Source organism: Zasmidium cellare, assembly GCF_010093935.1.
Source record: "Zasmidium cellare ATCC 36951 unplaced genomic scaffold M409scaffold_14, whole genome shotgun sequence".
Taxonomy (NCBI): domain Eukaryota; kingdom Fungi; phylum Ascomycota; class Dothideomycetes; order Mycosphaerellales; family Mycosphaerellaceae; genus Zasmidium; species Zasmidium cellare.
In genome coordinates this window covers 379,887-407,277 of record NW_022986958.1, presented here as the reverse complement: position 1 = coordinate 407,277, position 27,391 = coordinate 379,887, and the positions used below count along the sequence as shown (strand labels likewise).

General features: G+C 53.1%; 13 protein-coding genes across 13 annotated transcripts; 6 read left to right on the top strand and 7 right to left on the bottom strand.

Annotated features, from left to right (window-relative positions):
• Window positions 1-156: 156 nt before the first annotated feature.
• Window positions 157-2,968, bottom strand: M409DRAFT_21945 (uncharacterized protein; the record flags this gene model as incomplete). The annotated part of the gene is made up of 8 exons (XM_033806106.1): window positions 157-451; window positions 503-837; window positions 892-1,147; window positions 1,197-1,249; window positions 1,297-1,462; window positions 1,514-2,362; window positions 2,412-2,466; window positions 2,854-2,968. 8 exons carry the CDS (start codon window positions 2,966-2,968, stop codon window positions 157-159), a joined length of 2,124 nt encoding a protein of 707 aa, XP_033668684.1.
• A 589-nt stretch (window positions 2,969-3,557) lies between these two features.
• Window positions 3,558-5,395, top strand: M409DRAFT_65895 (uncharacterized protein; the record flags this gene model as incomplete). Its single annotated transcript, XM_033816710.1, has 6 exons — window positions 3,558-3,591; window positions 3,641-3,821; window positions 3,880-4,111; window positions 4,176-4,313; window positions 4,375-5,233; window positions 5,286-5,395. 6 exons carry the CDS (start codon window positions 3,558-3,560, stop codon window positions 5,393-5,395), a joined length of 1,554 nt encoding a protein of 517 aa, XP_033668683.1.
• A 202-nt stretch (window positions 5,396-5,597) lies between these two features.
• On the bottom strand, window positions 5,598-6,227 carry M409DRAFT_21943 (uncharacterized protein; the record flags this gene model as incomplete). Its single annotated transcript, XM_033806105.1, has 1 exon — window positions 5,598-6,227. The coding sequence occupies one exon, from the start codon at window positions 6,225-6,227 to the stop codon at window positions 5,598-5,600; it is 630 nt and encodes a 209-aa protein (XP_033668682.1).
• A 587-nt stretch (window positions 6,228-6,814) lies between these two features.
• Window positions 6,815-8,908, bottom strand: M409DRAFT_53757 (uncharacterized protein; the record flags this gene model as incomplete). The annotated part of the gene is made up of 9 exons (XM_033812458.1): window positions 6,815-6,979; window positions 7,043-7,137; window positions 7,194-7,343; window positions 7,400-7,585; window positions 7,636-8,008; window positions 8,064-8,228; window positions 8,275-8,335; window positions 8,385-8,703; window positions 8,770-8,908. 9 exons carry the CDS (start codon window positions 8,906-8,908, stop codon window positions 6,815-6,817), a joined length of 1,653 nt encoding a protein of 550 aa, XP_033668681.1.
• Window positions 8,909-9,780: 872 nt separating this feature from the next.
• On the top strand, window positions 9,781-11,955 carry M409DRAFT_65888 (uncharacterized protein; the record flags this gene model as incomplete). The annotated part of the gene is made up of 3 exons (XM_033816707.1): window positions 9,781-9,963; window positions 10,030-10,222; window positions 10,364-11,955. The coding sequence occupies 3 exons, from the start codon at window positions 9,781-9,783 to the stop codon at window positions 11,953-11,955; spliced, it is 1,968 nt and encodes a 655-aa protein (XP_033668680.1).
• Window positions 11,956-12,164: 209 nt separating this feature from the next.
• On the bottom strand, window positions 12,165-13,168 carry M409DRAFT_53755 (uncharacterized protein; the record flags this gene model as incomplete). Its single annotated transcript, XM_033812457.1, has 3 exons — window positions 12,165-12,510; window positions 12,568-12,976; window positions 13,015-13,168. The coding sequence occupies 3 exons, from the start codon at window positions 13,166-13,168 to the stop codon at window positions 12,165-12,167; spliced, it is 909 nt and encodes a 302-aa protein (XP_033668679.1).
• An 883-nt stretch (window positions 13,169-14,051) lies between these two features.
• Window positions 14,052-15,740, top strand: M409DRAFT_65887 (uncharacterized protein; the record flags this gene model as incomplete). The annotated part of the gene is made up of 5 exons (XM_033816706.1): window positions 14,052-14,317; window positions 14,373-14,540; window positions 14,592-14,698; window positions 14,753-14,990; window positions 15,044-15,740. 5 exons carry the CDS (start codon window positions 14,052-14,054, stop codon window positions 15,738-15,740), a joined length of 1,476 nt encoding a protein of 491 aa, XP_033668678.1.
• Window positions 15,741-15,757: 17 nt separating this feature from the next.
• M409DRAFT_65886 (uncharacterized protein) lies at window positions 15,758-17,293 on the bottom strand (the record flags this gene model as incomplete). The annotated part of the gene is made up of 3 exons (XM_033816705.1): window positions 15,758-16,443; window positions 16,504-17,216; window positions 17,277-17,293. The coding sequence occupies 3 exons, from the start codon at window positions 17,291-17,293 to the stop codon at window positions 15,758-15,760; spliced, it is 1,416 nt and encodes a 471-aa protein (XP_033668677.1).
• Window positions 17,294-17,619: 326 nt separating this feature from the next.
• On the top strand, window positions 17,620-19,274 carry M409DRAFT_21937 (uncharacterized protein; the record flags this gene model as incomplete). The annotated part of the gene is made up of 5 exons (XM_033806104.1): window positions 17,620-17,732; window positions 17,786-17,852; window positions 17,907-17,953; window positions 18,007-18,076; window positions 18,129-19,274. The coding sequence occupies 5 exons, from the start codon at window positions 17,620-17,622 to the stop codon at window positions 19,272-19,274; spliced, it is 1,443 nt and encodes a 480-aa protein (XP_033668676.1).
• A 430-nt stretch (window positions 19,275-19,704) lies between these two features.
• Window positions 19,705-20,312, bottom strand: M409DRAFT_21936 (uncharacterized protein; the record flags this gene model as incomplete). The annotated part of the gene is made up of 2 exons (XM_033806103.1): window positions 19,705-20,084; window positions 20,138-20,312. The coding sequence occupies 2 exons, from the start codon at window positions 20,310-20,312 to the stop codon at window positions 19,705-19,707; spliced, it is 555 nt and encodes a 184-aa protein (XP_033668675.1).
• Window positions 20,313-20,855: 543 nt separating this feature from the next.
• On the top strand, window positions 20,856-22,526 carry M409DRAFT_21935 (uncharacterized protein; the record flags this gene model as incomplete). Its single annotated transcript, XM_033806102.1, has 1 exon — window positions 20,856-22,526. The coding sequence occupies one exon, from the start codon at window positions 20,856-20,858 to the stop codon at window positions 22,524-22,526; it is 1,671 nt and encodes a 556-aa protein (XP_033668674.1).
• Window positions 22,527-23,250: 724 nt separating this feature from the next.
• On the top strand, window positions 23,251-25,040 carry M409DRAFT_21934 (uncharacterized protein; the record flags this gene model as incomplete). The annotated part of the gene is made up of 3 exons (XM_033806101.1): window positions 23,251-24,224; window positions 24,282-24,779; window positions 24,842-25,040. 3 exons carry the CDS (start codon window positions 23,251-23,253, stop codon window positions 25,038-25,040), a joined length of 1,671 nt encoding a protein of 556 aa, XP_033668673.1.
• A 262-nt stretch (window positions 25,041-25,302) lies between these two features.
• On the bottom strand, window positions 25,303-26,025 carry M409DRAFT_21933 (carbohydrate-binding module family 50 protein; the record flags this gene model as incomplete). The annotated part of the gene is made up of 2 exons (XM_033806100.1): window positions 25,303-25,895; window positions 25,950-26,025. 2 exons carry the CDS (start codon window positions 26,023-26,025, stop codon window positions 25,303-25,305), a joined length of 669 nt encoding a protein of 222 aa, XP_033668672.1.
• Window positions 26,026-27,391: the final 1,366 nt, after the last annotated feature.

Sequence of the window (27,391 nt, the reverse complement as noted above, 5' to 3'; positions counted from 1 at the left end):
ATTGTGGCAATGTTTGGACACGAACTGCGTCAAGTCGGCGGACTAGTTGTCCAGAGCAAGTGACCAGCATCGTGTGTGGAATCCGTAATCTGGGCTAACCCACTGCATAGTGGAGAGATTGGAGACATCTGTCGTCCACATTGATTTCCGGTAGAACTACATTACAGACCAACTGTCAGGCCAGGTGCTGCTCCAGAGACTGCTCACGTCTGGATTGGTAATATCGTACAGCAAATTATCAAGGTCAGGAAGGTCCAGATCAAACATGCCGAACTGATGCGGATTGCCTTCCAAGAAGCCGACTTCTTCTTGTGGCGTGTGCGGCAATGTATTGGCTGGAAGGCTCTGTCCACTGCCACCTGCCCGAGAAAGTGTGCGGCTTTCGTCTTGTATTTGTCCCTCGGCAGCTTCAGTCCTTTCTGTGGTACATGGTCGCAGAGAGCGTAGAAGTCTGGGATTGTGCGTCAGCTTCGTAAACCCCCATTCATTTGTGTCTACATACTCAGGAGTCTCGGATGGATCACTCAGAACAACCTGCTTCAGCAATTTCCTCAAATCAGGATTGGGCCCTGGAGGAGTTTCATCGTCCTCGTTTCCAAAGAAACAGTTCGCGAGTTCGTCATAGAGGTGCAAGAAAGGCGTGACTGCTGGCAGTGCTCGGCTGTATACCGTCAATGAACTCAGGCAAGAACTGATTGCCTGATGAGTACGTCTTCTAGGAAGCGCCTTCGGATCAACAGCCAAACACTGAAGGAGCGTGACACCGCAGAAAAAACAATGAAACACCGTGATACGATCCGGGAATGTCTGGCTGTCGAGGCTCAAAGTGCGTCCGCTCTGGGGGTTCAGTCAGCTGAGGTGGCAAACGATGACACAATGGATCGAACAGACCTCGCATGCTTCAGCAGCAAAGCTTGCACAAAGAGATAGAAGGGGCGGATCGAGGTCTGCTTGCAGCAAGACAGGCCGGATGAGAACAAGTACGGCTTGCAGATAAGTAGCTTGAACGCGATCTGGAGGCTGTTGTGGGGACCACGGTGATTCCCCTCTCTTCGGAAACTGATCTTTCCACTCATTTAACTCAGCAAGAAATGTTTGCACATCGCTGTATGACGGAACTTCGGCTGAGGGTCCCATGAATCTTGAGCTGTCTCTCATTAGCTGGAATAGCCTTGTGTTGCCGCGCGACGACCTACGTTATAGCGGAGCGAATGCGATAGATCTTTAAATGCTGCAGGGCCGAACTCATCTTCATATTGTCAGTGAAGGCCCAGTTCAGGCAAGAGGCCTACCAACCGTCGTCACACTAGTAGCTGCTGCTGAACCGCCGTTCGCCTGCCGTTGTTGCATGTCTTGTATCAGAACGTGATCCGTGCATGCATCATCAATGTTGACGGGCTCTTCTACATCTATGTCTGTATCTCTAATGCTGAACGGAAGCTTGGAGAGCATGGAGACACATCTTCAGTATTATTAGCACCCATGAAAATGCCTATGGAGTCTCTTCACATACCGATCGAAGCAATATGCACACCACCAGAATCTTTTGCGAAGTTCGATCGCTAGCGGATCGAGCTTTTCCATGCTCTTCATGTTCCTCAAGGAACGATGATATCGTAATTTAATGCAGAGATTCATCACCGTTCTAGTCAGGTCCCAGAGTGAAGGTCCCTTGGGTGCTCGGAAGCAGTACTGTATCATGCACAGCAGTGCTTGCACTGTGAATATGTCTTGTAGTCCAATCACGATCGGAAGGTATTTGCTTGCTCTGGCGAAGTACGCTTCGGAGCTCTCTTGGCCCAGCTCAGGGACAAATCGGGCACCAATTGCATAGATCATCCAGATGAAAAAGGCGGCAGTCTGCGACTGAACATCGCTCTCTTGAGTAGAGTTTAGGTAAGAGTCGCGTTGCCGGTGCCATTCGCGAAGCTGTACCCAGTCGATAATGCAATATCGAGCTTGAACGTAAGAGTATGCTGTCTCGACTATTCTCTCAGCCAGTCCTTCCTCAGGCGGATGTATGAGGGAGAGCGTCGGTGCATGAGCTCCGTAGATCAATATAGGCGAAGAAGTCCCCACTTCAGGCTCAAGAACGGGGAATTTGTGCGACTGGGAGTGCTGTACGTTGACAATGATCGAGATGGCACTTGGCGGTGATCTCATTCTTTCCCGAGAAACATGTTGGTTGGTCGCAAGCTCTCGCTCTGAGAAGTGGTTGGTGGTGTTGAACGACGCAGTCGATGTATTGCGTTCTTGCGAGGCATTATTTGGCGGGTGCTCGATCAAACCATGGTCACCAGATCTAGTTCTTAGAAGCTCCTGCTCAAGGTGGCGGATTCGATTCTCCAGACTGGATACATGCCTGCATTTGCATAAGCACATGCAACTTCTTTCGGAGTTGACCTTCTCACTCGTTCTGGATCGTTGGACCCACAGCTCGAACAGGAGGTTCCTCAATGTGACAATCTGTGGAGAAACTCATCAGCTACTGAGCACGAAAGCCTTATTGACAATACGGAACATTACCTTTGTTGGCGTGACAGCAGGCCACGCATCGACTATCAAATGCTTAGCGAACTCATCAGAATGTAATGAACCGGGCAGGTCGCCGCCATTATGGGTCGATGATTCCAGCGGAGAATATCGAACACAGGATCTGATCTGATCCGCCAAGTCGTGCCCACCATTCATCTGATAATTTTCGACTGCACACTACGTTTGAGCACGAAAAGGGAAACTAACATTTGGCCGTCAACTTGCAGGTAAGAACACTTTAATTTCATTCGCTTGCATCTCCTGCCTACAACTCATGGTCAGTATCAGCATCAAGGCAGCCGGTCCCTGTCTACATACAGGCATTTGTGCACCTTCTCTGGCCGCTCTCTTCATGTCGGCTTCTCTTCCGCTTCTTCGGCTTCGGCTGGGCAGATTCAGTCGGCTGCTCTTCCGACTGCTCTGGCATCGGCATTTTCGTGTACGTGATAAGATGTAGGATCACGCATCGCGCAGTAGTCAGGACGAGACGGGCATAAAGCAGGAGGTCGGAATCATCTTTCCGAAGGACCCCGGGAAGTGCGGGGCGGATTGAGTTGGCGCTATTTTAGCGCGCCGATGTAGGTGGATTGATAAGAGCGACCGGAATTCCCAAGAACCTTCCCGGCCATCGCCATGGATCGTCTGCCTCAAACTCACATCATCAGACTGAACACAATGCGAGCTGCGACGCCTTACGCAACAAGACGCGAACCATTACGAGCCAAGCTCTACATATTTGGCACAAAGTACAACGGCTCACATCTCACCTCAGTACTTCTGAAGCAACGCTGGGACGCCTTTTACATTGACAGGCTGTGCAGCAATTGGACATAAAGCGGTACATAGCTCAATTTCCATCCTCAGCAAGAGCTTCGAAATCAAGCGACAGATCCGTAAATGCATCGGCAATTCCGTGCCTTGCCTTCCATTCCTTCTAACTACTCATCTTTTATCTCGTTCGTCTGACAGAAGCTCGCGCGGTAACGAACTCATTGCTCTATAGTAGCTCAACCATCTCGACCATGACTACACCCGAGTCCAAGATCATCATCGTTGGTGAGTCAGCTTCCTCGTACGTCCAACCAACAACTCACACGCAATGTAGGTGCCGGAGTCTTTGGACTCAGCACAGGTCTACACCTGGCCAAATCTGGGTACAAAGACGTGACAATCTTTGATCGCTGCGCATACGACCAGAAGTTCTACAACCCGGCGAACGAAGGTTGCGATGGTGCGTCGTGCGATATCAACAAGATCTTCCGGGCTACATACGAGACCAAGAAGCAGTGAGTAGTCTGCGGAATCCCGACATGACTGGAACCTAATTATCTGCTATCTCCAAAGCTCGCAAGACCTCGCCCTAGAGGCTCGCAAGATATGGCTGCAATGGAACGAGCAGATACGAACTAGCAAGCCTAGCGATCTCCCAGCGCCCCTAACCCCTGACGATGAGGTTCTTGTGAACTGCGGTGTCTTCCATCTTGCCGACAAGCGTGAGATGTTTCCACGTTATCAGACGAATCTTAAGGCTACTGCAGAGACTGCGCCTGAGTTTCGCGATTTGATGTACATCAAAGTATGTTTGTAAATTGGGAATTTCGCTTGGCAGGTCGTAAAGCTAACCAACAATCTTCCTGAAGGACAACGCGGAAGATGAGGATCGAATCAGAGAACGTGGCGGTCAGTGGCATAACAAGTACCATCGATTCGATCACATGAGAAGGGGCGCCACCAATGGATTTCTTGACACTGGCGCTGGGATTACTCTTGCGGACAAGGTGAGCATCAGGGAAAAGCTCGGAGCGGCCTATCTATTTGCTGACAAAGGCCATTCGTCAGGCCTGCGTTTACGCTCGCCATCTCTGTGAAAAAGCAGGAGTCAAGTTTGTCCTAGGCGAACCACAAGGCTACCTCGAGTCTCTCATCATTGAAACTTTAGACAAGCAAAAACGAGTCGCCGGAATCAGAACCAGAGATGGCTCCTGTCATTTGGCAGACGTCGTGGTTGTTGCCTGTGGTCCCTGGTCAGCATCCGTCATCCCAGAAGCACATCGCACAGTCGAAGCCACAATGGGAACCGTCATGTTTATGGACATCCCAGAAGACCGACAAGACCTTCGCAAGAAGTTCCACTCAGACAACATTCCCGTATGGAGATTCATTGAAGAAGACGCAGACGGTGGCTATGAAGGCGGAGGCTTCCCTATCACTGCAGAGGGTAGGCTGAAGTTCGGCTTTCGAGCAAGAAAGTTCACAAACTTCCAGCCTCATCGAACTCAAGCCGACTTGAAGATCTCTACGCCACGAACGAAATGGAGCGCCAATCCAATTCACACAGTGCCTTCGTATGGTCTCGAACGCATGAAGAAAGTCATTGGCGAGCTCTTTCCAGAGTTGACCGAGATTGGATTCACGGATAGTCGACTCTGTTGGTACACAGACAGTATCGACAACGAGTTCGTTATCGATTACGTCCCCAACTATGGCGACTCTCTATTCATTTGCACTGGAGGCTCTGGTCATGGCTTTAAGTTCTTACCAATTCTTGGGAAATACGTCCGGCAGCAGTTAGAGAAGACGCCAGGTGCATTCACAAAAATCTGGAAGTGGCGAGCTGTCGAGGAGGGCAAGGCTGCCAATGGGCTGGAGGAGGGCGAAGCTGGACCAAGAGAGATGTCGAAGCTCAGGTTGGCGAGCCGTAAGTCAACTATTGTGTCCATGATCTGTTCTGTGACTGATTATCTTTGCAGCTGAGGATTTCAAGTTCGCAGTCGTTCAGGCTGCCAATGTACCCGAAAGCCTGGCCAAATTGACGCTGGACGGTACGAAGTCTTCACACAGGATTATAGGGGCAGCCTAGCTTGGGCTGCTGCTGCTGCACATATACATTCTAAAGAGTGTAAACCCTCATGACAGACTTCGTTCCATGTTTGCCTCTGAGTACGATGAGAAACCAAGGTTATGATCAGACACAGTAATGTCTCTGAAGGTTTGGCATGCATTGTTCAGAACAACGCAAAGACTTCATATTATAGATGGTTCATACTTCAGCTTCACCCAACCTAATGTTGCAGCCGATCATACCCATCTCGAAACTCCCTTCCAGTAACCACAAAATCCCCTCTTCCAAACACCTTCCCAAACAAAAACTCATGCACATCATCCTTCGCATCCGCACACCCATCCCGAGTGATCGTGACCACAAACTCATTCTCAGCAGCATCCAACGCAGTTCTAAGCACACAACCCCCTGTGCTCAATCCCATAAGCAGCAGCGACTTGATCCCCTTCTCCTGAAGAAACTTCTTGATTCCATCAGATTGCAATGCAGAGATATACCCAGGCCGTCGATTGAACTCAACATCCCCATCTCCTTGGAGCAGTTCTGCTGGTTCCTCGCCGCCCCCTTCTCGCTTGACTTGGGTTGTGAGTTCTGATAGTCGGTCGAACTCTTTGGTGGTGTCGAATGGTGGAGTTCCGGTGAAGTCGACCAGAGCGTGAAGGACGACGATGCCTTTTGATCTTGCCCAGTCTCGCATTTTCGCCGCTTCTTTGACTGCTGCTTCGGCTTTGGGGCCTATTCGGCCGATGACCAATGCCTTGTAATCGAGCAGCAGCAGAGCTGTTTGAGACGGACTGTAGTGACCTGGAGCATTTTGGCGTGATATGTCAAAGATTTCGGGAACGGCCATCATTGGAGCAGGCTTTTGGCAACTGTTTGAATGATATTGACTGGATGGTATCGATTGAGGCTTTCAGTAGGACCATCATATAACAGATTTGGGGACAAGAAGGTTGTCTGGACGGGAATTCCGTCCAATATGCATTGCCTGGAGCAATGCTAGCTAGTCCAGTATCATCTCTAACTGCATTCAATTCCTTCGTGGCAAATGTCGGGAATTCCGTCTGCGAGGCCATGAGCTCGGCGATACTTCAGCCCTGCCCATCCTCGCCTTATCTGCGATTGTGTGGACTCGCTCCTGTAACGGGGGCCTGTAGGTTGGATACCGCCAGACGACACTCTCAGACTGGAGTTGGCGTAGGTACAGATCAATGATTACGTTCTGGACTTGAGATTTCTGCGAGAGAGAAATGAGAGCTGGTGTTCATGCTCGTTCGTCTGCTGCTCGTAGAAGCGAACACCGGGAATGCTTGCCAAATGCACTTATCCACCTGATTGTGGCTTGTAGACGCTGCTGACTTTCATCCGCCGTCGTTACATCGATCGTGTCATCATCGAGGGACATGTTGAGGCCCTTCATCGTTGCAACTAAGCAGCTCAACGCACTCCACGCTTATCTTTCAAATCACCAGCAGTCATGTTGGAAGCGATGCATTCGAGCTCAAGCCCATCCAAGACCTGGCTCTCTTCACTTGTCGTTTTGGGATTGCCTTTGTAGCGTCTGCCGAGCATGAAATGTGGATTCTGGTAGATATGATCAATCTATAGCAGGGGTCAGATTGTGTCTCTCTATTAAGCCTTCGACATGACGCGCGCAGCACTCACCTCTTCCATGGTCAAATTTGCAACCTCTGGCACCATGAGATAGACGTACAGGAGCGCGATTACGCACCAGACGGCGAAGAAAATAAAACCGCCCCCTGTTTGAGAGCAAGTCAGTAAGAGCTAGTCTCAAGTCGGTCTTATGAGTGCTTACAGTTGTGCGTGCGTGCAAGTAGAGAGGGTACCGCATAGGTCATTGAGAAGTGAAAAAGCCAGTGGAAAGTCTGAGACAAAGCGGCACCCAGGGATCGAACACGGTTGGGCCAGATTTCGCTGCCCAAGACGTATGGAAGCGTTAACAAACCTGGATAGTGGACCCGTCAGCTTCGATACACGCCAAGCAGATGCGTTCCCACTCACCAGTTGTATAGCCGAAAGCCTGTATGAATACAAATGCTAGAGCACCGTCGCTTGCGCCTTTTGAGGCCCCGCCGTCTTCATTCACTTTCGTGTACACAGCCAGATATATGTTAGCTATCAGCTGTATGGTGACGCCCAGGAACAGCGAGCCTCTACGCCCGATCACGTCGATGAGCAGGAACGAAGCTGCCCACGAAATTAGTGGCTGGAGTCTGATTTTGTTCATAGATCCATACCAATGAGACTGAAACCGAACTTTGCGGTCCCGTACAAGGCATTGAGAAAAATCCCATGAGTTGCGTTGTGCCAAGCTCCCACGATTTTCACGATCGGTATGAAGTAGTTGGTGAAAGAGTTTCCGCCTGAGAGCTGAGGGAGCATGTACAGGATCAACACCTGTTGGAGCCGGCGTAGATTCGCTTTGACCGTGAACATCTCCTTGACTACCATCTTTACGCCATGGAGAGAGCGGGCACCAGATCCAGAGAGTTCGGTCTCGGCACGAAGTGATCGAACAATCTCTTCTAGCTCAGCTTGCAGTCGAGGATCAGCCTCGGGAAGCCGGCGGAACTTTACAAGCGCGTTTCTTCCCTCATCGTAACGGTCAACCTGAAATGGAAACGTCAGTGAGTAGGATGTGGGTTACAGTTTTGTTGAGACACACCATTAGCAGCCAGCGAGGTGACTCGGGTATGAAAAAGCTTGCTAGGGCTAGCAGAGCCATGAAGACCATGGGCACAATGTAGACGACCTGATACTGCAGTCGACTTGTGTCGATGTGGAGCTGAACGCCATAAATGCAGAATGTCGAGGTCATGAGGGCGAGAAGCTGCACAGCGTCAACGAAGCTCAGATTCGTGGCCGGAATCACAGACCTGGCAAACAGTATACCATGCTCCTAACACCCCTCGAATTTGCGGTGGTGCGATTTCGATGCTACAGACTGTTAGCAGATGTTCAAAACCGATTGGTGGGTTCGTCTCACATAGCCAGAGGGCCTACCACACTTAGTGCTCCAATACCAAGACCTGATATGACTCTCGATGCGTATAGTCCAGCCACATTTGGGGAAGTGATGAGGACAATGTAGCCAAGTGCCCAAATGGCAAGGTAGATGCGATACGCACAACGTCGGCCGACTTGATCGTTGATGAGGAAGCTCAGTGCTGCGCCTACAGCATCTCCGATGTACACCAACGAAACGAAGTTCTTGATCGCTCCTGCGTTGGATCCAGAGCTGATCCCGAAGTGCTGTTGAAAGCCTGCGAGAGATGGTACTGCGGACCCAGCGCCTTGGTCCCAAGCTGCAGCGTGTTCGCATTAGTCTATGCCCATGTGTTGAACTGTCTGGTCACGTCCAATCCACATACTCAGGGGAATGGCGGCGGCGGCATATATGAACGCAGCACCCAACAATACTGGACTCCAGATCACTTCTCGAGGAGCAGAACGTAAGGCTTCGCTATACTTAGCAAGAGACGTTCGTGCAATGATGCTCTTCAACCCCATAGTGTCTTTGAGCCAAGCTTTCTGGGGAAACAATGAAACTTGAGTGAGAGACGACGCCGTTTCTCATGAAGGTTTTGGCGAACATCCATAAGGTTTTACGCATCTCGGAATTCCCGGTCAACGATCCGGTTGTATACCAAGAAGGCTGCCTGACCCAGAGCTTGCTGATTGCTACCCGCGAGGCAGGAACGGTGGCTTCGCATAGAGAATCAGATAGGACACAACCCCTCAGATGGGAGATATCGGCCTAGGTGTAAATTTGTAATGGCTCCTTCTCACGCAGGAGAGATAGTCGATGTTCGAGGCTGTGAAATACTGGAATCCAGTCGAAGGGCCACTTTCACATCCGAAAAGAGTTACCAAAGACAGCCCATCTGCATACGAGGCACTCATCAATGCCTCCATAGACCCAACTTGCCCTCGGTACCCCGGCGTAGCAGCTCCTGAGGGTCGGTGTGCTGAAGCTTTTGTAGCTGCCACGCCTGCTGGGCTCAGAGCCTCAGTTGCACCTCCTCGTCATTGATGTCTTCACAAGACAGCGAGCATGAATGCTGTGTTTCGAGAATATCAAAAGTATATATTCGTGTTGAAGATAGATAGTCAAGATGGATTTTGGAGTGAGGTGACATCGGAGCGGACCTGGCTCCGCGCATGTGGGTTTCGCCCCGGCACAAAATCTTGAACTTCACTTGGAGATCCGATGTATTCACATGACAGCCTTTCCCAACTCTCGCGCCGCCAATTTGACATGAATGCTGCTACGAGCCTCGCTGCGATCTACTGTGTGCCTGAGACGCCTCCGACCGACCGATAACATCTCCAATCCTGTCCTCCGCAGCCAACACCTTCGCCTTTGCCAATTTCAGTCAAGTATGGCTTCTCGAACTGGCGTCCCGATCACATCTCCGCCTCTTGCGGGGCAGTCGATTGAGCATGAGGGGAAGACATATGAGACAGTCAGAGAAGGCCACGCATACATTCTCATTCCGCCAAACACTCAGAAGTCTGTCGATCCTCGAGCCAAAGCGAAGGCAGGTGAGCACCTAGACAACTATGTAAATCCTGAGTTTGGCAAGGTATTGACGTGACTTGAAACAGATGATGTCTCCTTGAAACCTCAGAACGTCTTCTACAATCCTATCCAACAGTTTAATCGAGACCTGAGCGTACTATCCATCAAAGCTTTCGGCGAAGACTATGTGCAGCGCAGGAGGCAACGAAATGAGAAGAACAAGGAGAAGAATAACAGTAAGCGCAACAACAAGAAGAGGAAGATAACGGAGGTCACGGAGGACAATAATGACCAAGAAGGTGGTGTCAAGCTACTGAAAGGTGAGGACGGAGTTCCAGTGCAACCTGTGAATGGCTCTACCGCAGTGGAATCGGAGGCACAAGCAGGCGCTTCAGAGAACTCTTCAGCGGATGTTAATGGAGCTGGTACGTCGAAAGCGCCAGGGGCAGAGGACGGTGAAGTGGTCAAAGACGAAAAGAACGGCGAAGCTGCGAACGGCGAAGATACGAACAGTCACCCACCTCAACCAGCCGGGCCACGATTTCGCATCTTGGATGCGTTGTCGGCGACAGGCCTGAGAGCGCTACGGTATGCGAAAGAGATACGGTTTGCCACTGGTGTCGTCGCGAACGATATGAACCCGAACGCGACCAAGAGCATGGCTCTGAACATCCAGCACAACGACTTGGCGGCTTCAATCACGCCAAATACAGGGGACGCGATAGGACACATGTACAGCGTTGCATACCCACCGACCAACTCACACGGCCCGCATCACGTCAATGCAAAGTACGACGTAATCGACCTGGACCCATACGGCACTGCCGCTCCTTTTATCGATGCCGCGCTACAAGCACTAAATGATGGCGGGCTGCTCTGTGTGACGTGCACGGACTCGGGAGTGTTTGCTTCCACTGGTTACTGCGAGAAGACATACGCCCTCTATGGCGGGATGCCTGTGAAAGGACCATTCATGCACGAGGGCGGTCTCCGCCTGATCATCAACTCGATTGCCTCCGCTGCTGCGAGGTACGGCTTGGCCATCGAGCCGCTTCTGTCCCTGAATATCGACTTCTATGCGAGAGTATTCATTCGAGTACGGAAGAGCGCAGCAGATGTCAAATTCTACGCCGGCAAGACCATGCTCGTTTACTGTTGTGATTCAGGATGTGGAGCATGGTCCACGAACCTGATTGGTCGCAACAGCAAGCAGACTGGCAAGGGAGGAAATGAGTGGTACAAGCATTCGATCGAGCAAGCCCCAAAGGCAGATCGCTTGTGCGAGCATTGTGGAAACAAGACTCACCTAGGTGGCCCCATGTGGGCAGGGCCTCTGCACAACGCTGCATTCATCGAGAAGATTCTTGAAGATCTCGACTCGCTCGACGACAAAGTCTACGAGACCAAGCCTCGCATTGAAGGGATGCTGACGACCGCCTTGGACGAACTTCTGGTCAATGACGAAGCGACACAGTACGCACCCGCGAAGCAGAAAGATGGGACTGCTGAGATGATATCAAAAGTGTCTCCCGAAGTGGTGGACCGACACCCTTTCTTCTTCAACGCATCGGCGTTGTCCAAGATTCTTCACTGCATTGCGCCATCAGACACTGCCATCAAGGGTGCGCTTCGACATGCCGGGTATCGAGTGACTAGAAGTCATTGCGCGGCCGGCAGCATCAAGACAAATGCACCGTGGACCGTCATCTGGGAGGTCATGCGGGAGTGGGTGCGCCAGAAACAGCCCATCAAAGAAGGTGCGCTCAGAGAAGGACAAGCTGGCTGGAGGATCATGCAAATGGCTCGTAAGCCAGAGGAAGAGACAAACGGCACGTCAGACGGAGACACGCCTGAGATTGTGACAGAGCACACCTCGACTGCTATGAAAGATGCCAACGCCGAGCCGAAGAGAATAAAGGTTGTCTTTGACGAAGTGCTCGGAAAAGACAAACCCAGCGCGAAGCGTATCGTGCGGTATCAGCAGAATCCTCGGGAGAACTGGGGTCCCATGACCAAAGCAAAAGGAAGCGCCTAGGAAAACTGTGGTGAAGCAATGGCATGTGCTCATAAACTGACACGTGATGCTCTCTCTAGATCTGGCAAATTACAATACAAATTAGTTGTTGGATGAGATCCATTAGCCCTCCGAAGTCCCTCCAAACTCCGCGCTTTGACTTTCTTCCATCAATACTTCGCGATGCTTGCTGTCTGGGTAGGTCTATCGATCTCCTTGCGCGTGGTGACTTATGCGCTAGCAAGGACGCTCTCGATTTCCGCGACGGCGCTCTGAACGGCTGAGGTATCGAGCGACGAGCCAGCCAGGGCATTCTCAACCTCGTCCACAAGCTTCTCGACGGCGGAGATGTCAAGCGTCGATGGGTCGGCTGCCAGGGCGCTTTCGAGCTCAGCAAGCGCACTGTCGACAGCGGAAACATCGAGCGCAGAGGTGTCGAGGTTCAGCTCGTCTTCGACCGCGAGGATTTCGGCTTGGATTTCGGCGACTGCGTCTTCGACGGCGGTGGCGTCGAGGGATGGGGAGGCGAGGGCCGATTCGACACTTGTCAGGGAGAGCGAGGTGGTGTCGAGGAGTCTAGTGTATCAATCAATATGCGAAATACACGCGTTGGTGGGTTTGCGAAGAACGTACTGTCCAGAAACACCATCCTCACACCACAGAGTGTAGCCATCATCGGGACCGCCATGGTCCAGCGCACTGCAGCACCACGAGCTCACGGCGCGGTCATTCTCCTTGGTCGGGCAAACATAAGCACCCGCAACACCCGCGACAGCAGTTCCAGTAGCGCAGCGCAGTAGAAGTTGGTGTAATCCGGGTTCTCGTTGGTCACGCAGCAGGCGCCGACGAGCTTGTTGCTGTTCAGGCAGGTGAAAGGGTTCACTGGGAGGGCCGCGTCCTGGCGCTTGAGAGGAGTGGTTCGGGTCGGGGAGGGACGGGCGAGGGACAGGGTCGCAAGCGCGAAGACGGCGAAGATCTTGGTCGACATTATTTCTTTGGTACTGGTCTGTTCGTAAGGACTGTGGGTTGCCGGAAGGCGGTTCTAAAGAGCGTGTGTGTGTATTGCCTGAAACGACTGACTGAGAACGAGAAACGAGGAAACGAGACTGCGTGTGCTGGATTTTGGGTATCTGACGAAGAGAGCAGGAAGCAAGCAGGACGAGCAGCAGGTCGGGGACGTTCGTGTATATCTCGCACTGTGCTGCGAGGCTGTTGTGGCGGCCAAGAAACGCATGGCTGCGAGAAGGGGGTTCGACCTATCATGAGACTGTGTGCTGTTCATCTTGTGTCTATTCGGGTAAGTCGAGACGTTGTTGTTAGACCTCGTTGAGCAAGGGCGGCGAGAGCACGAGGTGACCAGGCAATTTCTGGACGAACAGGGCGTTGGTGTCCATGAAGATCGACGAAGGCCAGGCGACCGTTGGAGGCTGCCGAGAAGTCCGAGGGTTTCTCTCCGTGGAGCGTGGGAGAGACTGAAGACGTGGGAGCGTCGACGTCCGAATCATTTTCTTGCTGCCATTGAGCGCACAGGGAGAACGTAGCCTCATTGCAACAATAACGATGCACGGCGAACGTCGAAGGGTGAGATGAAGGAGGTGTCGTCGGATAAGGAAGACAGACTCGGAAAATAGACTTCCCGAGCCGAAAGCAACGGCTATCTTGGGCAGGCGACGGCAGACAGGAGATAGCAACGACGACCTCTTCTCGACAACTTCTTCTCCTCTGCGTTGCATTGCTTCATCTCGAGGGCAATGGCTTGATTATACAATAAGATCTCGCGACCCTGAAAATGCTCCTGTGAAGCATGGTAGATTGCACCCTCGCGGGAAAGATGGAACAAACGACCGGCACCGGGTAAGGACCGGCTATCCGGTCGAGAAGTCGGCCTGCATTTTTGCAAAAGATCGGCCAGCGACATCTTCTGCATGAACATGGTTCCAGATAACCAAGTGACGGACAAGTAGGGCATTCCAAGAGGCGAGACCATGGGCCGAGATAGTCATTCGTACGCTTTCTTATCCGGCGGAGTTGATCGAGGATGACATTGGACCCGAGCAGGACACATGTTGGAGATGATTCGCGGCAAAGCCAGACTGCAGCGTAACAACACCATTGCAATGGAGCACCGAAGTTCTGGAAAGACGGTTTCGAATGTTAAAGACGAGGAGCACGGGATTGACGTCGGCGATATCGATATATCAAACTCGATTGACCGGCATGGGTCCATGACCACCAAACGCCTACAACGCTTTTGGCAGAAGTTGACCGTACGAGCAGCCATTGAGGTCAATGGCATTCAACCAGTACCAATAGAGGAAAGGAATGAACATCGAGTGTTCAACGTCTTCACTGTATGGTTTACTTTGAGCACAAATCTTCTACCGTGAGTAAGAGCCTCTGTGGTCCCCCATCAACACACTCAACTGACTATGCTCCAGCATTGTAACCGGCATGGTTGGCACACTCAGCTATGGGCTCAGTCTCCGTGATGCTGCTCTGGTCATCTTGTTCTTCTGCATTCTTTGCTGCGTTCCTACTGCTTATCTCGCTACGCTGGGTCCGAAGACTGGCATGCGGCAAATGGTTCAGGCGAGATTCAGTTTTGGGTATGATATGACCTTTTGGCAGGCTTAGAGTCATGACGCTGACACGTACAGTTACTACCTGGTCTCCATACCTGTCATCTTGAACCTAGCGACGCTCACCGGTTTCGTCGTGATCGACAGTGTCATCGGCGGTTTGACACTTTCCTCAGTCACATCAGGTCAACTCACGCCGACTATCTGAATCGTAATTGTCGACATACTGGCCTTGCTAGTAGCGTTCTGCGGCTTCAAGGTCCTGCACCAGTATGAGCGATATGCTTGGATACCAGCCTTGATTGCCCTTGTAGTGGCCACGGGTTGCGGTGGGACACACCTCAGAGATCAAGCACCTACCCAGCCAGCAACTGCCCAAACGATCCTGTCTTTTGGCGGCTTAGTAGCAGGATTTCTCATCCCGTGGGCTGTATTGGCATCTGACTTTGCTACTTACATGCCTCCTAATACGCCCAGGTAAATGACTCCACGAAAGAGTGAGGGGCTACCACCGTGCTAATGACTTCCAGCATCAAGATCTTTGCATACACATACAGCGGACTCTTCCTGCCAACAGTACTTCTGATGACCCTGGGAGCAGCAATCGGCGGTGCCGTGCCCCAGTACCCATCCTGGCAAGCAGGCTACGACGCTACCTCCGCAGGCGGCATTCTAGCTGCAATGCTCGAGCCTGCCGGTGGCTTTGGCAAGTTTCTGGTCGTACTTTTGTCCCTTTCGATCCTCGGAAACATCTCAGCGACGATGTACAGCATATCGCTCAACTTCCAGCTGCTCGTGCCTTGGCTGGTACGGACTCCGCGGGCTGTCTTTTGCGTTGTGGTCACAGCTATCGCAATTCCTGTGTCCATCCGAGCTGCGGTGTCCTTCTTCAATTCGCTGGAGAATTTCATTGGGATCATCGGTTACTGGTCTGCGGCTTTCGTCGCCGTCGTCACTTGCGAGCATATCATCTTCCGCGGATCCGATTCTCGGAACTACGACCATCTGGCTTGGAATGAGAGCTCGCTGCTGCCGAGTGGTGTACCTGCTATACTCGCGGCAGTTCTGTCCTTTGGCTTGGTCATTCCTTGCATGAATCAAGTCTGGTACACGGGCCCTATAGCTGTACACACTGGAGATATTGGATTCGAGATGGCTCTAGTCGTCACGGCGGTCCTTTACGTACCGCTGAGACATGTTGAGGTCAAGATGAAGGGAAAGGCATGATACATATATCTTATGATCTATTCTCTAGCTATGAGACTTTTAGCATGGTCGCTCCTAGGCACGATGCAGCACTTGAAGCTCTTGGGATGGGACGTCAATCCATTCGTCAGCTCGACTTCAGGAATGATCTCCTTTCCTTCAGCATCAACAGCCTGTCCGATGCTCATGGTCGCCAGCAGTGTTGCCACCACGATCCAGACACTAGCCTCTGCTAGATGTCTTCCCACACACACTCTTCGGCCGAATCCAAATTGACCGATAGGAAACGGTTCACCGGCGCCGCCGTCCGATTTGGGACTGTAACGATCTGGGTTGAAGGTATCTGGATCAGAGTATGTGCTCCTGTCATGGGTCATCGCTCGGGCGTTTGCGTATACGAAGGACCCTTTTGGTATAAACATGTCGTTGTACACGTCGTCCTCCAGAGATCGATGAGGGACTCCAATCGGTGAAACTGGGCCCCATCGAAGGGTTTCCTGGACAATGTATTCGATGTATGGGAGGTGTTTCCGGTCTTCGAGAGTTGGTAATCTATCCGTACCTACAATCTCATCGACTTGGCGCTGCGCCTTTTCCTGGATCTCGGGGTGGAGAACCATATTCAAGATGAAGACTACCAGGGTCGACCACGTGGTATCTTGTCCGGCGGCAAAGACTGCACCAGCAGCCCCTTTGATGTCTTCGAGATTAAGAGCATTGGCATCTTTATCTTTCCCCGTCGCTTGCTGGCGAAGAAGGCTGTTCAAGAACGATGGCTGCGCACATCCCTTGCTGATGTCTTTCTGCACAGCGGCGAACGGCACATCGTGGATGGCTCGTATACTCCATTCCCAATCTCGCGCGAACTTGAGAGACCGAGAGCGGGCGAGGAAGTTGGGAATGTGCTTCAAAATCGGGAAGAAATCGACAGGTGTCCCGGCCGGTGCTCCTCCATGGCCAAGGGCATATGATGCATCTGTGGCGATCTGGATGTAAGGGTCGTTTTCCGCTTTCACGTCCACGCCGAAACCAATGCCTAGCACAACAGCCGTTGCGAACCTCCTCAAGATCAACTCCCAATTCTGCGGATTGGCCAATATCCCACGAAGCAAAGTCTTCGCCTCTCGTTCCTGCAAGCCCCGATACGCAACGCAGCTAGTCAGACTGAACGCCCTCTGCAATACTCTTCTGTGCAGCTTGAAACGAGGACCCCATCTCAAGAACGTCAACGTCGCTCGCCATCCCATCACCTCGAAGAGAACAAATCGTGGACGATCGCAGTAATTTGAACCTCGTTTGTCGAGCAAGTCGACCGCCGCCTGAACGCTGTTGAGCACAACGACAGGCTGTCCGAGAATGTTGACATAGATGACATCTGAGTCGTATTCTTCTGACCATTTCGCATACGCATATTCGGGATTGTCGGTCGGAACGACTCTCAAATGGCCCAGTATCGGTTCACCTGGTGGACCTGGAGGAAGAGGGAACTCTGATCGTCTTTTCAAACTGAAGCGACCAATGAACACAGCCGCCAGAAGGATCACGCTCAGAACAGACAGCGTGACGAACGCCATGACGGACGTATTCAAATGGGATGAGGATCATCGCACGAAAGCTTGTCCGGCGACCTTTGAAACAGCATCGACAGGCATGGTCACAACGCAATCTAGGCGAGGCGCGAATTGCTGATATGAGGTCACGAGGAGGATTGCAGCTGGAGCTCTTGATAGCAAGGATACCTTGGCCGCGGCCGAGCTGCCGCGATCGGCAGTTGGGAGTCTAGATTGCTTGTCAGGAGGGCGAAGAATGTGCGATGTGATGTTGTTCACACCGAAAAAGAGAGGACTTGATTACTTGTCGGTCGACTAAAGCGACTTCGACCTCTGAAGAGCAATTGAAGATGAACGCATGTTCGGGGACCACGGCCCAGAGTGCTCTCCTGACGGAGCCGACTCCGGGAGATCCTTACCGCTACCAACCGGGATTTGGGAATCGATTTGCTTCTGAGGCGATGTGAGTGAATGAACTTCGAACTTGAGATCGGGCAGATGCTCACGTAAGTACAGACCTGGAGTGTTGCCACACGCGCAAAATGCTCCTCAAAAAGTCAAGTATGACTTGTATTCCGAACAAGTACGGCCATAATAGCAAGCATTGGGTAAGGCCTTTCTCACAGAGTCGCTATAGTTGAACGGCTCGGCATTCATATCACCTCGAGCCAGCATTCAGAATACGTAAGAGCGACCTTTACGACAACAACTCGACCATGACCTAACAGTTGCTTGAGTTGGATGTATCGAATCTTCCCATCCGTCGCTCATGGATCATTCAAGAAATCACGAAAATGCGATCACAACGTAAGGCCATACCTCTTCTTCTCAGGCAACTGTCGTTAACGGAGCCATTCAGATCGAATCCAATTTCCTCCCCCAAAACCCAGACGTCTCTCCCTCCGCAAGCCACCTCGCGTGGGATCCCTTCCCCCTCCCATCAACCTCGAACTCAACAGACTTCATCCATGGCCTCAAAACCATCAGCGGCAACGGTGACCCCTCCCTCAAATCCGGCATCGCAATGCACATCTACACCGTCGACGCCTCCATGCCCAACTCCGCCTTCTGCAACACCGACGGCGACTTCCTCATCCTCCCGCAGATCGGCCTCCTCGACATCCAAACCGAACTCGGCCGCCTCATGGTCCGCCCGGGCGAACTCGTCGTCATCCAAGCAGGCATAAAATTCCGCGTTTCCTTACCTTACGGTCCCTCGCGAGGCTACGTGCAAGAGATCTTCGGCGCGCATTACGAGTTGCCTGAACTAGGTCCCTTCGGCTCCAACGGCATGGCATACCCTCGGGACTTCGAGACTCCTGTGGCGAGCTTCGATGTCGATGCGAGTAGCGAGTGGACGATAACGTATAAACTCTCTGGCGAACTGCACACCTGCACGCAAACGCATACGCCCTTCGACGTCGTCGCTTGGCATGGGAATTATGCGCCGTATAAATACGCGTTGGAGAAGTTTGTCAACGTGGCTTGTGTGGAGCGGGATCAGGCTGATCCGACCGTGTATACCGTCCTCACCGCTAGATCTTCCACGCCTGGAGTCTCACTTACGGACTTCCTTGCTTTCACGCCGAGGTGGAATACCACGACAAACACATTCCGGCCGCCGTATTATCACCGTAACATGTCCTCCGAAATCATGGGGCTGATCTACGGCGCCCACGGCGAAGCCCTGCAACCCGGCGGATTGACGTACGAAGGCAGCTATATGCCCCACGGGGAGAGCTACACCACCTGGAAGGACGCGACGGAAAGGGACTTGAAGGTTGAGAGGGTGGGTGAGGGGACGTTGGCGTTTATGTTCCATGTGGGGAGGCCGGTTATGGTCACGAGGTGGGCGCTGGAGAGTAGTGGGTGTTTAAGGGTGGGGGATCCGACGAAGGGGGCGGAGTTTAAGGGGGCGTTTTTGGAGAGGTTGGAGGAGGTGGATGCGGATTTGAAGAGGGCTGGGTTGCCTGGGTTGGGGGAGGGGGGTGAGAGAGGGGGTTAGGTGATGTTGAGGGTACTGGGACGTGTAAAATCTGGAATCGCTGCAGGAATATAAGTTTAAGCCTCGATGACTCGGGTGCGTCAACTCCAACGCGGGCTTTATAGGAATGTGTGAGGATGCATGTTCGGTTCTATCGTCTTGTCCCTGCCTCCCGCGTTGTGTATCGTACATCTGGACCGAAATCTTGCCCTCCGTGTCTCTTTGGTGACATCAGCTACTCAAGTTGAACACGGTTCCTGGCCGCCATCCGCAAGAGCTACTTCTCACGGCTCGTCGCTGGAGAAAAGCCCTCGTCCTCTGCGGCCCATGCAAGTATGAACGAAGACTGTTTGAGAGCTTCAGGCAGAGATTCCACCGCATTGTATACTCTTCATCATTCATTCGCCCCGTGAAGTTCGATCTCGACTTCCTCGATCTGAGGTTGTTTGGTTCATCTCGTCCACTCATGATTCCACCCCTTCCTCGGCGGCGTCTCCGTCTGGATCCTCCCATACTCAATTGGCACCTTATCCCAAACTCCCGTCTTCAACATAGCAATTCGATACAGCCTCCCTTCGTCTTTAGTCTCCGTCTCTCCAATCTTGGTCCTCTCATCGGCGGTCAGGCCATGCGCATCGATGAGCCGGAGTGCTTCGCAGGCCGCAGCCATAGAGTTGTATTGCTTTTCTAGGGCGAGTTCTTTCTGTCGACGCTGCATGTCGAGGTAGCGTTGCCAAGCGCGGTGGATGGTCCAGTGACGGAGGGCGCGCGTGCGGGAGAAGCGAAGGGGACGGGGGGTTAGAGGGTGGTAGAGGTGGTAGCGGATTTGGGCTGGTATAAGGCATTAGCTTGAGAGTAGACAAGATGTTTTTAGCATAACATACTAATTCTAGGATCTTTCTTGGGTCCAGCATTCTTCGATCTTGCTTGTCGTTGCTCCGTGGTTGAAAAGTTGGTCTTTTGCGGTAGGGCTGGGCATCCTCGTGCTGTCCAAGGTAGAGCTTCTGAGCGCGCGATTGGCGAGAAGGCTCTGAGGAGAGCCATTGATGGTGCTTTCATGGTTGATGTGTCGGTTTGTTTGTGGTTGTTGGATTCGCTCACGTCTCGACTGTGACTTCTCATTGGGGGAGCGTTCTCCGCGGACACGTGACGCGGCAGGACGGAGCGAGGCGCGAGCCGATGCAGGGCGGGCGGGCGGTAGCGTCATCCCGCTTCTAAATTGTTGGAGGGGACAACGTGGGGGCCTTTTGAGTCGTGAACGATCGCGAAAGACGCAGCTGAGCACCCAATCTCACCTCCGCCCTTCACCTTCTCCCCCTTCATATACCTGCATCCTCACACTGCAGACTACCACCGCTTGCATACTTGGAGTCTGAGCGACGACGTGGTGCGACACCCGCTGTAACAGCCAGCCCGCCAGCCCGCCAGACCAAGCTCCACCGCAGTGCTGGTATTTTTGGCCGATACGAGCAGCACTCCTTGACTTGTCCGCTCGCTCTTGCCAAAAACCCAGCTCCTGCCACACCAGCGACTGCCTGCCCTTCTCTCCACGTCACACACCCATCACCACCACCACCGACCCCACCACCGCCGCCCGACGCAATGGCACCAGGCGCCTTCGACCCCAAGGGCAAGCTGGAGACGGCCATCGCCGAGAGCGTCGTCAATTTCCCCCGCCCTGCTGAAGTCGACAAGTTCACCTATGGCACGGCGGGCTTCCGCACCAAGGGCGACTGGCTCGACCATGTCATGTTCGGCATGGGCCTTCTCGCCGGCCTCCGCTCGCGAAAGCTCAAGGGCCAGACCATCGGCGTCATGATCACCGCGTCGCACAACAAGGCCGAGGACAATGGCGTCAAGCTGGTCGATCCCATGGGTGAGATGCTGGAGCAAGATTGGGAGTCGTGGGCCACGACCATAGTCAATGGCCAGAACCCGGAAGAGACAGTCAAGGCGTATGGGGAGGTCATTCAGAAATACAACATCGACCAGGACAAGCCCGCCAATGTCATCTACGCCCGCGACACTCGTCCATCTGGGGCTCGCCTTGTCAAAGCTCTCGAGGCCGGCTTGAAGGCGACCAATGTCACCTACAAGGACTTTGGTATCCTGACCACCCCTCAGCTGCACTACCTTGTCCGTGCAACCAACACCCAAAACGACAAGAACCCGTATGGCGAAGTCTCGGAGGCCGGATACTACAAGAAAATTGGTGCTGCCTTCAGAACCGCCATGAAGAATGTCAAGGCCACCAGCCCCGTCACGGTGGATTGTGCTAACGGTGTTGGTGCGCCCAAGCTGAAGGAGATGATCAAGTACTTGCCAACCGAGGAGGAATGCGGCCTCAAGATCAACGTGGTCAACGACCGAGTCGAGCAGGCCGAGGTGCTCAACAAAGACTGCGGTGCCGACTATGTCAAGACCCAGCAGAAGGTACCCCAGGGGTTCGATGGCAAGGCTTACGACCGCTGGTGCTCCTTCGACGGTGACGCCGACCGCATCGTGTACTACTTCAACGAGGAAGGTCCGGTCTTCAGACTGTTGGACGGCGACCGCATTGCCACTCTGGCCGCCTCTTTCCTCGGAGATCTTGTTGCAAAGTGCGATTTCTCCGAGAACCTCAAGCTGGGTGTCGTTCAGACTGCCTACGCCAACGGCGCCAGCTCCAAATACGTTACGGAGCGCCTTCAGCTCCAGTCGGAGTTCACCCCAACCGGCGTCAAGCACTTGCATCATGCCGCCGCCCGCTACGACATTGGTGTTTACTTCGAAGCTAATGGCCATGGCACAGTCCTGTTCTCTAACAAAGCACTCAACACTATTTGGAGTAAAGAGCCAGAATCGCCTGCCCAGCTCGAGAACCTCGAAGTCCTCCGCGCCGCCACCGAACTAATCAACCAAACTGTGGGGGATGCGATTTCTGACTTTCTTCTAGTGGAGGCCATCTTGGCACACAAGGAGTACACCGTTCAGGAGTGGATCACGACTTACACCGACAAGCCCAACAAGCTCGCCAAGCAAGTCGTCAAGCGTCGCGACGAGTACAAGACAGTCCCAGGCACTGCTGAGCAAAAGCTCGAGTCACCGAAAGGCCTCCAGGAGCAGATCGACACCGAAGTCGCCAAGTATAGGGAGGGTCGCTGCTTCGTTCGAGCTTCTGGTACTGAGGATGCCGTACGAATCTACGGCGAGGCGCTTTCATCATACGACGTCGATCACATGGTCCAGACTGTGGCCGATCTCATTAACATGAGGAGCGGCAGCAGCGGCTAGATTCTGCGTTCGCCAAACCTGATGCCTGAGGTTGACCCTAGAAAGGTCAAGCAGCCAGTTGTTCGCGTTCAGCAGGTGGATCCCAACGATATCGACGATCTTGCAGGCACCGAGGGCGGTGTCTTTTAGGAAAAGAAGCACCAGGAAATGGAATAAAAGGACACGACACATTCTTGCATGAGCGACGGCCGTTTTGGGCGTAAGACGGCGCGAAAAACGTTTTTGTCGGTTTACATGGAGGTGCATTTGACTTGGGAAGCACGGGTTCCACAGCGGCTCTTGTACTGGATGGGATGAGTTGATGAAGAAACCACAAAAGTTTTGAGAGCTGTCGCCCGTGTGCTTATGCCGGGCTGAGAAGAAGGGATCTCTGGGAGGTTTGACGATGAATGGGGCTAGGTACTGCTTCTTGTCTTATTGACAGTAGTACCGCTATGAGGTAGGAAATGGAATGAGAGCAGGAAGACTCCACTCTACAACTGATCTTTTTCATATGTGCCAAGCCGACTGTTCTGGTTGTGTTTGTCGAAGGCCAAGAAATCGAGACCTGTCGTTGTGATGTTGCCTGCAGCCACCAAAGTCAAAAGGCGCAGGTGGTGTGACAGAGCCTCATCAAGATGTACTACTCAACACAACATCAGAGTCACTTTCGTGGCGAGGAAATGTAACACCGCCCGCTGCTAACCCCAAAACACTACTAAATACGAGGACCTAAAAGTTCCTCATGGAAGTCCGATTCGTGTCGAGTTACGATCCTCAGACTGGGAGGCCGAATCGGAGGAGTAAGGATGAACGAGCGCATTCAGCTAGGATTGTAAGGCAGAGGAAGAAGAAGGAACAACAGCTGTTTGTGAGGGCGAAGGATGTTGTAGATGGGGGGTGCAGTGATTCGTTCTCGGAGGCGGTTGTGCTTAAGACGAATCCGGTGAAGGTTGAGGTTAGGGAGGTGGTTGAATTGGACGGGGATGGGGAGGAGGAAGAACTGGCTCTGAAAGATGATGAAGTGCATCACGAAGACCTGAACGACATGGCCCTCTGCTCAGCAACAGTCCCCTACAAACCCGTACCACCAACCCTCCACCTCCCAGCATCCCTCTCCCCTATCTTCGGCGCCCTCCCAACCACAACCTTCACGCCCCAAACCTCCTCCTCCGCAGCCACAGCAGCGCAATACTACCTCTCCGCCATCATGTCCAACACGATCCCTTTCGCCCACCAAAAAACCTGGTTCGAGGCCTTCTGCACCGACGACATGGTCTTCCACTGTCTGAACTACAGCTCGTATTTCTTCCAGGACGTCCGGCGGAAGAACACGGGGGCTGGACTGCGGGAGGTGACGCTGAGGCATCGCGGGAAGGCGCTGAGGTTGGTTGGGGAGAGGGTGAGGGGGTTGAAGGGGGAGGGTGGGGAGGGGTTGAAGGGGGAGGGTGGGGAGGGGTGGGGTGTGGAGGCGTTGGTGTTGACGATGACGACGTTGTGGATGTGGACGAGGGAGGTTCAGGCTGAGAGGAGGGGGGTGGTTGGGGGGTTGTTGTTGGGGAGTAGTCAGCGTATGCCGGATGCGTGGCTGAGGGAGGCTTTTGGGACGGTGGGTGTGGAGGAGTCGCATGGACGGGCGTTGGAGTGGGTTCTTGGGCGCGTTGGGGGGTTGGAGAGGGTGGGGATGTTGTTGCCTGGGTTGAGGACTGGGTTGGCGAGGTTTGTTCGATGCCCCTGTTCTATGACCTGAAGATGGCACTGATATGTGTGAAATAGCTGCGACATCCTCTCCGCCTCCGCACACGGCACCCATCCACGCTTCCCCTCAATCTGGGAGCCCTCCATTCCCTCCATCCTCCTCCCCCTGCAACCCCCTGCCAACGAACCCACCAACGCCTTCACAAACTCCATCCCCAACAACCTCCCCCTCCCCCTCTCAAAAACCCTCACCTCCCTCCGCCACCTAACCCACGCCCTCTCCCGCCCAACCACGCCCCCCTCAACCCTCATAACCGCCCGCAACGCCCTCCAACACCGTCTCCTCTCCCTTCCCTCCTGGAGCCATCTCAAGACCCTCGGCGAGACGGAAGGATCATTTCTCGCGACTTACGAGACTTGTCGGCTTACTGCGATTTTGTTCTCGAATGCGGTGTTTTTTCCGATCGATAGGGCTGTGGCGTGGAGGGTGAAGTTGTTGAGGCTGTTGAGAGAGGTGTTGGATCGGGCGAATTTGGGGGGTTGGAAGGGGACGGGGGGTTGGCGGTTGGCGGTTTGGTGAGTCTTTCTTTCTATATCTGGAAGTACTGTTGTGCGGTGATGGTTGACATTTGTTCCAGGAGTCTGGTCATCGCAAACTTGACTGCGTGTGGGACAGGGCTGGAGGAGTATTTCTTGAGGGCGCTGAGGAGGACGTTACGGGTGAAGGGGGTGGATGTGTTAGAGTGGGACGACCTGCAAGAGTTGTTGGAGGGTTATCTCTGGTGTGAGAGTGTTTGCAATCCGGGACTGGAGATTTTGTGGTTGTCTGGGGTGTAGAATGATGTCTGAGGTAGCTCGATCACAGCATCAGGTGTCAAATACGTTGCGAGTGGCAAGGGCATGGAGTTGAAAAGGAATGACAGACCGAAGGACCCACGACGACGAAGACAAAAACGACAACTTCACGGCAAATGATGAGAAAGACGATCAAATCCCTCCATTATCAAAATCAACTACAAATACATATATCCCATTTTCCACCCCATCAACGCAAAACCCACACTTTTCCCTCCAAGCCCTCACTACTCTAACTATCAGCTTACGCCACAGCAGTAGTCACATTCTGGCACCCCTGCGGCAGAATAATCTGCTGACCCTCCACCAACGTAGTCGGGTCCACACCAACGTTAAGAGCAAGGATCTGGCCAACGGTGGTATGGTACGTGCTGGCCAAATCATAGAAAAGATCGCCAGAGACAATGTTATAGGTCCCGACAATCTCGCACTGGGACGACGGGCAGACGGGGACGTTGATGATCTGGCCGACCTCGATGACATCGATATCGGCAATCTGGGGGTTGGCGTCCACGATGGCGGGCAGGGTGATGTTGAAGCTGGTCGCGATGGCGGAGAGGGTGTCGCCGCTGCGGACGTCGTAGGTGGATCCGAGGCCCTTGACGCAGGTCTCGGTGGGGTCGGCGGGGACGTCGAGGCACGAGTCGTTGTCGGGCGTGGTGCAGTTGGTGGGGATGAGGAGGTTCTGGCCCGGGGTGACGAGATTGGGGTTGGAGATGTTGTTGAGGGTCGCGATGTCGCAGATGCCGGAGCTGTAGCGCTCGGCGACGGTCGTGAGGGTGTCGCCGGCGATGATGGTGTAGTTTGTGGTCGAGGTGGAGCCGCAGGTGGTCTGGCCTGGAAGTGTGGTGGTTAGTTTTGTTGGGTGGACTGTGAGGGGGGTCTGGGTACAATCGGTATTACGGGGTAGAACGTAGCCGGAGACGGCGCTGCTCAGGAGAGCGGCGGTGAAGACGATAACCTGCATTTTTGCAAAGGAGTGACTGGTGAGTCGGATTGAAAACGAGTGTATGAGTTTGTCAAAATAATGAACGTGGTTCTGCAAATGAGCGTCAGAAAAGCGAAAGAGAATGAAGACAGTAGTAGCTTTGCAAGGAGAAGGTGGCAGCCAAGGAGATTGTCCTAAATACTTATATCGTAGCCTGCTTTGAATGTCTCCTGGCGCTCTTTCTGCGGTACCTGGGTGATTGTGCTATTGTTGTTCGTCAGTATGCTCAACCAGGCTACGGCTTTCTATGACTGCCGGGCTTCCGTTTCGACTGGTCTCGGGGTAATGACGGTGTTGTCGTTGCTAGTATGGTCGATGTGCTAGGCTACCGATTTTGAGGATTGGCGGTGATATGCTGTCTTTCGAGTTCGGGCCACTCCTCTTCGTCTTGTCGCCTGCGCCAACTCAGTCCATTTGATCAAGGGTAAGTTGTCGTCGTGCAATCTGGTCGTCGACGACTACCGCTGCAAGGGTGTTCAAATGAGATTGTCTTCTATCTCATCAGCCCATAATCTCGGCATTTCATGGCAAAGACAAGGCTCTGGCGTGGCGGGCAAGGAACACCCTGGAGCCGTGCCCCTGGGGAAAGTTCGCATCTTCACAGGGATCTTATGGATCGACGAATGGTAACAATGGAGTCTCGGCCTAGGACAATTAGCTGGCTTCGCTTTGCGATCCGAAGACATCCGCTGGATGAGTTATGATGACTAGGGGAGGCGTGCGTTGAAGTCGAACGACCACAGGAACCGAGCTGAAGCCTGAAGGATCTTCGGTTGGAGTCGAAAATGCTTGACACGATGAATCCCTTGCCTTGCATGTTGCCGCGTAATGAATGGAACAGGTCCAACAGCAGTGGACTATCGAGCGCCGCTATGAAGGCATGCGGGAATTAAATTGACAGTAGCCATATACTGTTCGTACTCGCATCTCGGGCACCGATGTTCAAATCATGTCTCAAAGAGCTGTGTTCCGTTTGTAATATTGCTACACCACATTCAAGGGCGTCTGCACTGCAACTTTCATTTGTTAGCCATGTCACTCAGCTGGACAAGAGCAGCTGAGACCGCTATTTTGCCCGCTACTCACCTCCGTTGGAAACATCGTGGATAGCGGACGCATCGATTTGCCTGTCACCCACCAGACAGACATTCGATCTTGCTTCGGCTGCTCCTAGCTGCTCAGCCCTTGCGACTCTCACGACCTTGACGCGTTATATGCTGAGCTCGATGTTGCGGACAGGCGCAGAGTCCAGTGGCCCCTATCGTGTTGCGAATGGAGTTGTTGGAATGTGTCTTGAGACACAGACACTGGTTTCCGCGTCAGAGGAGAAGGACGCCCCGGGGAT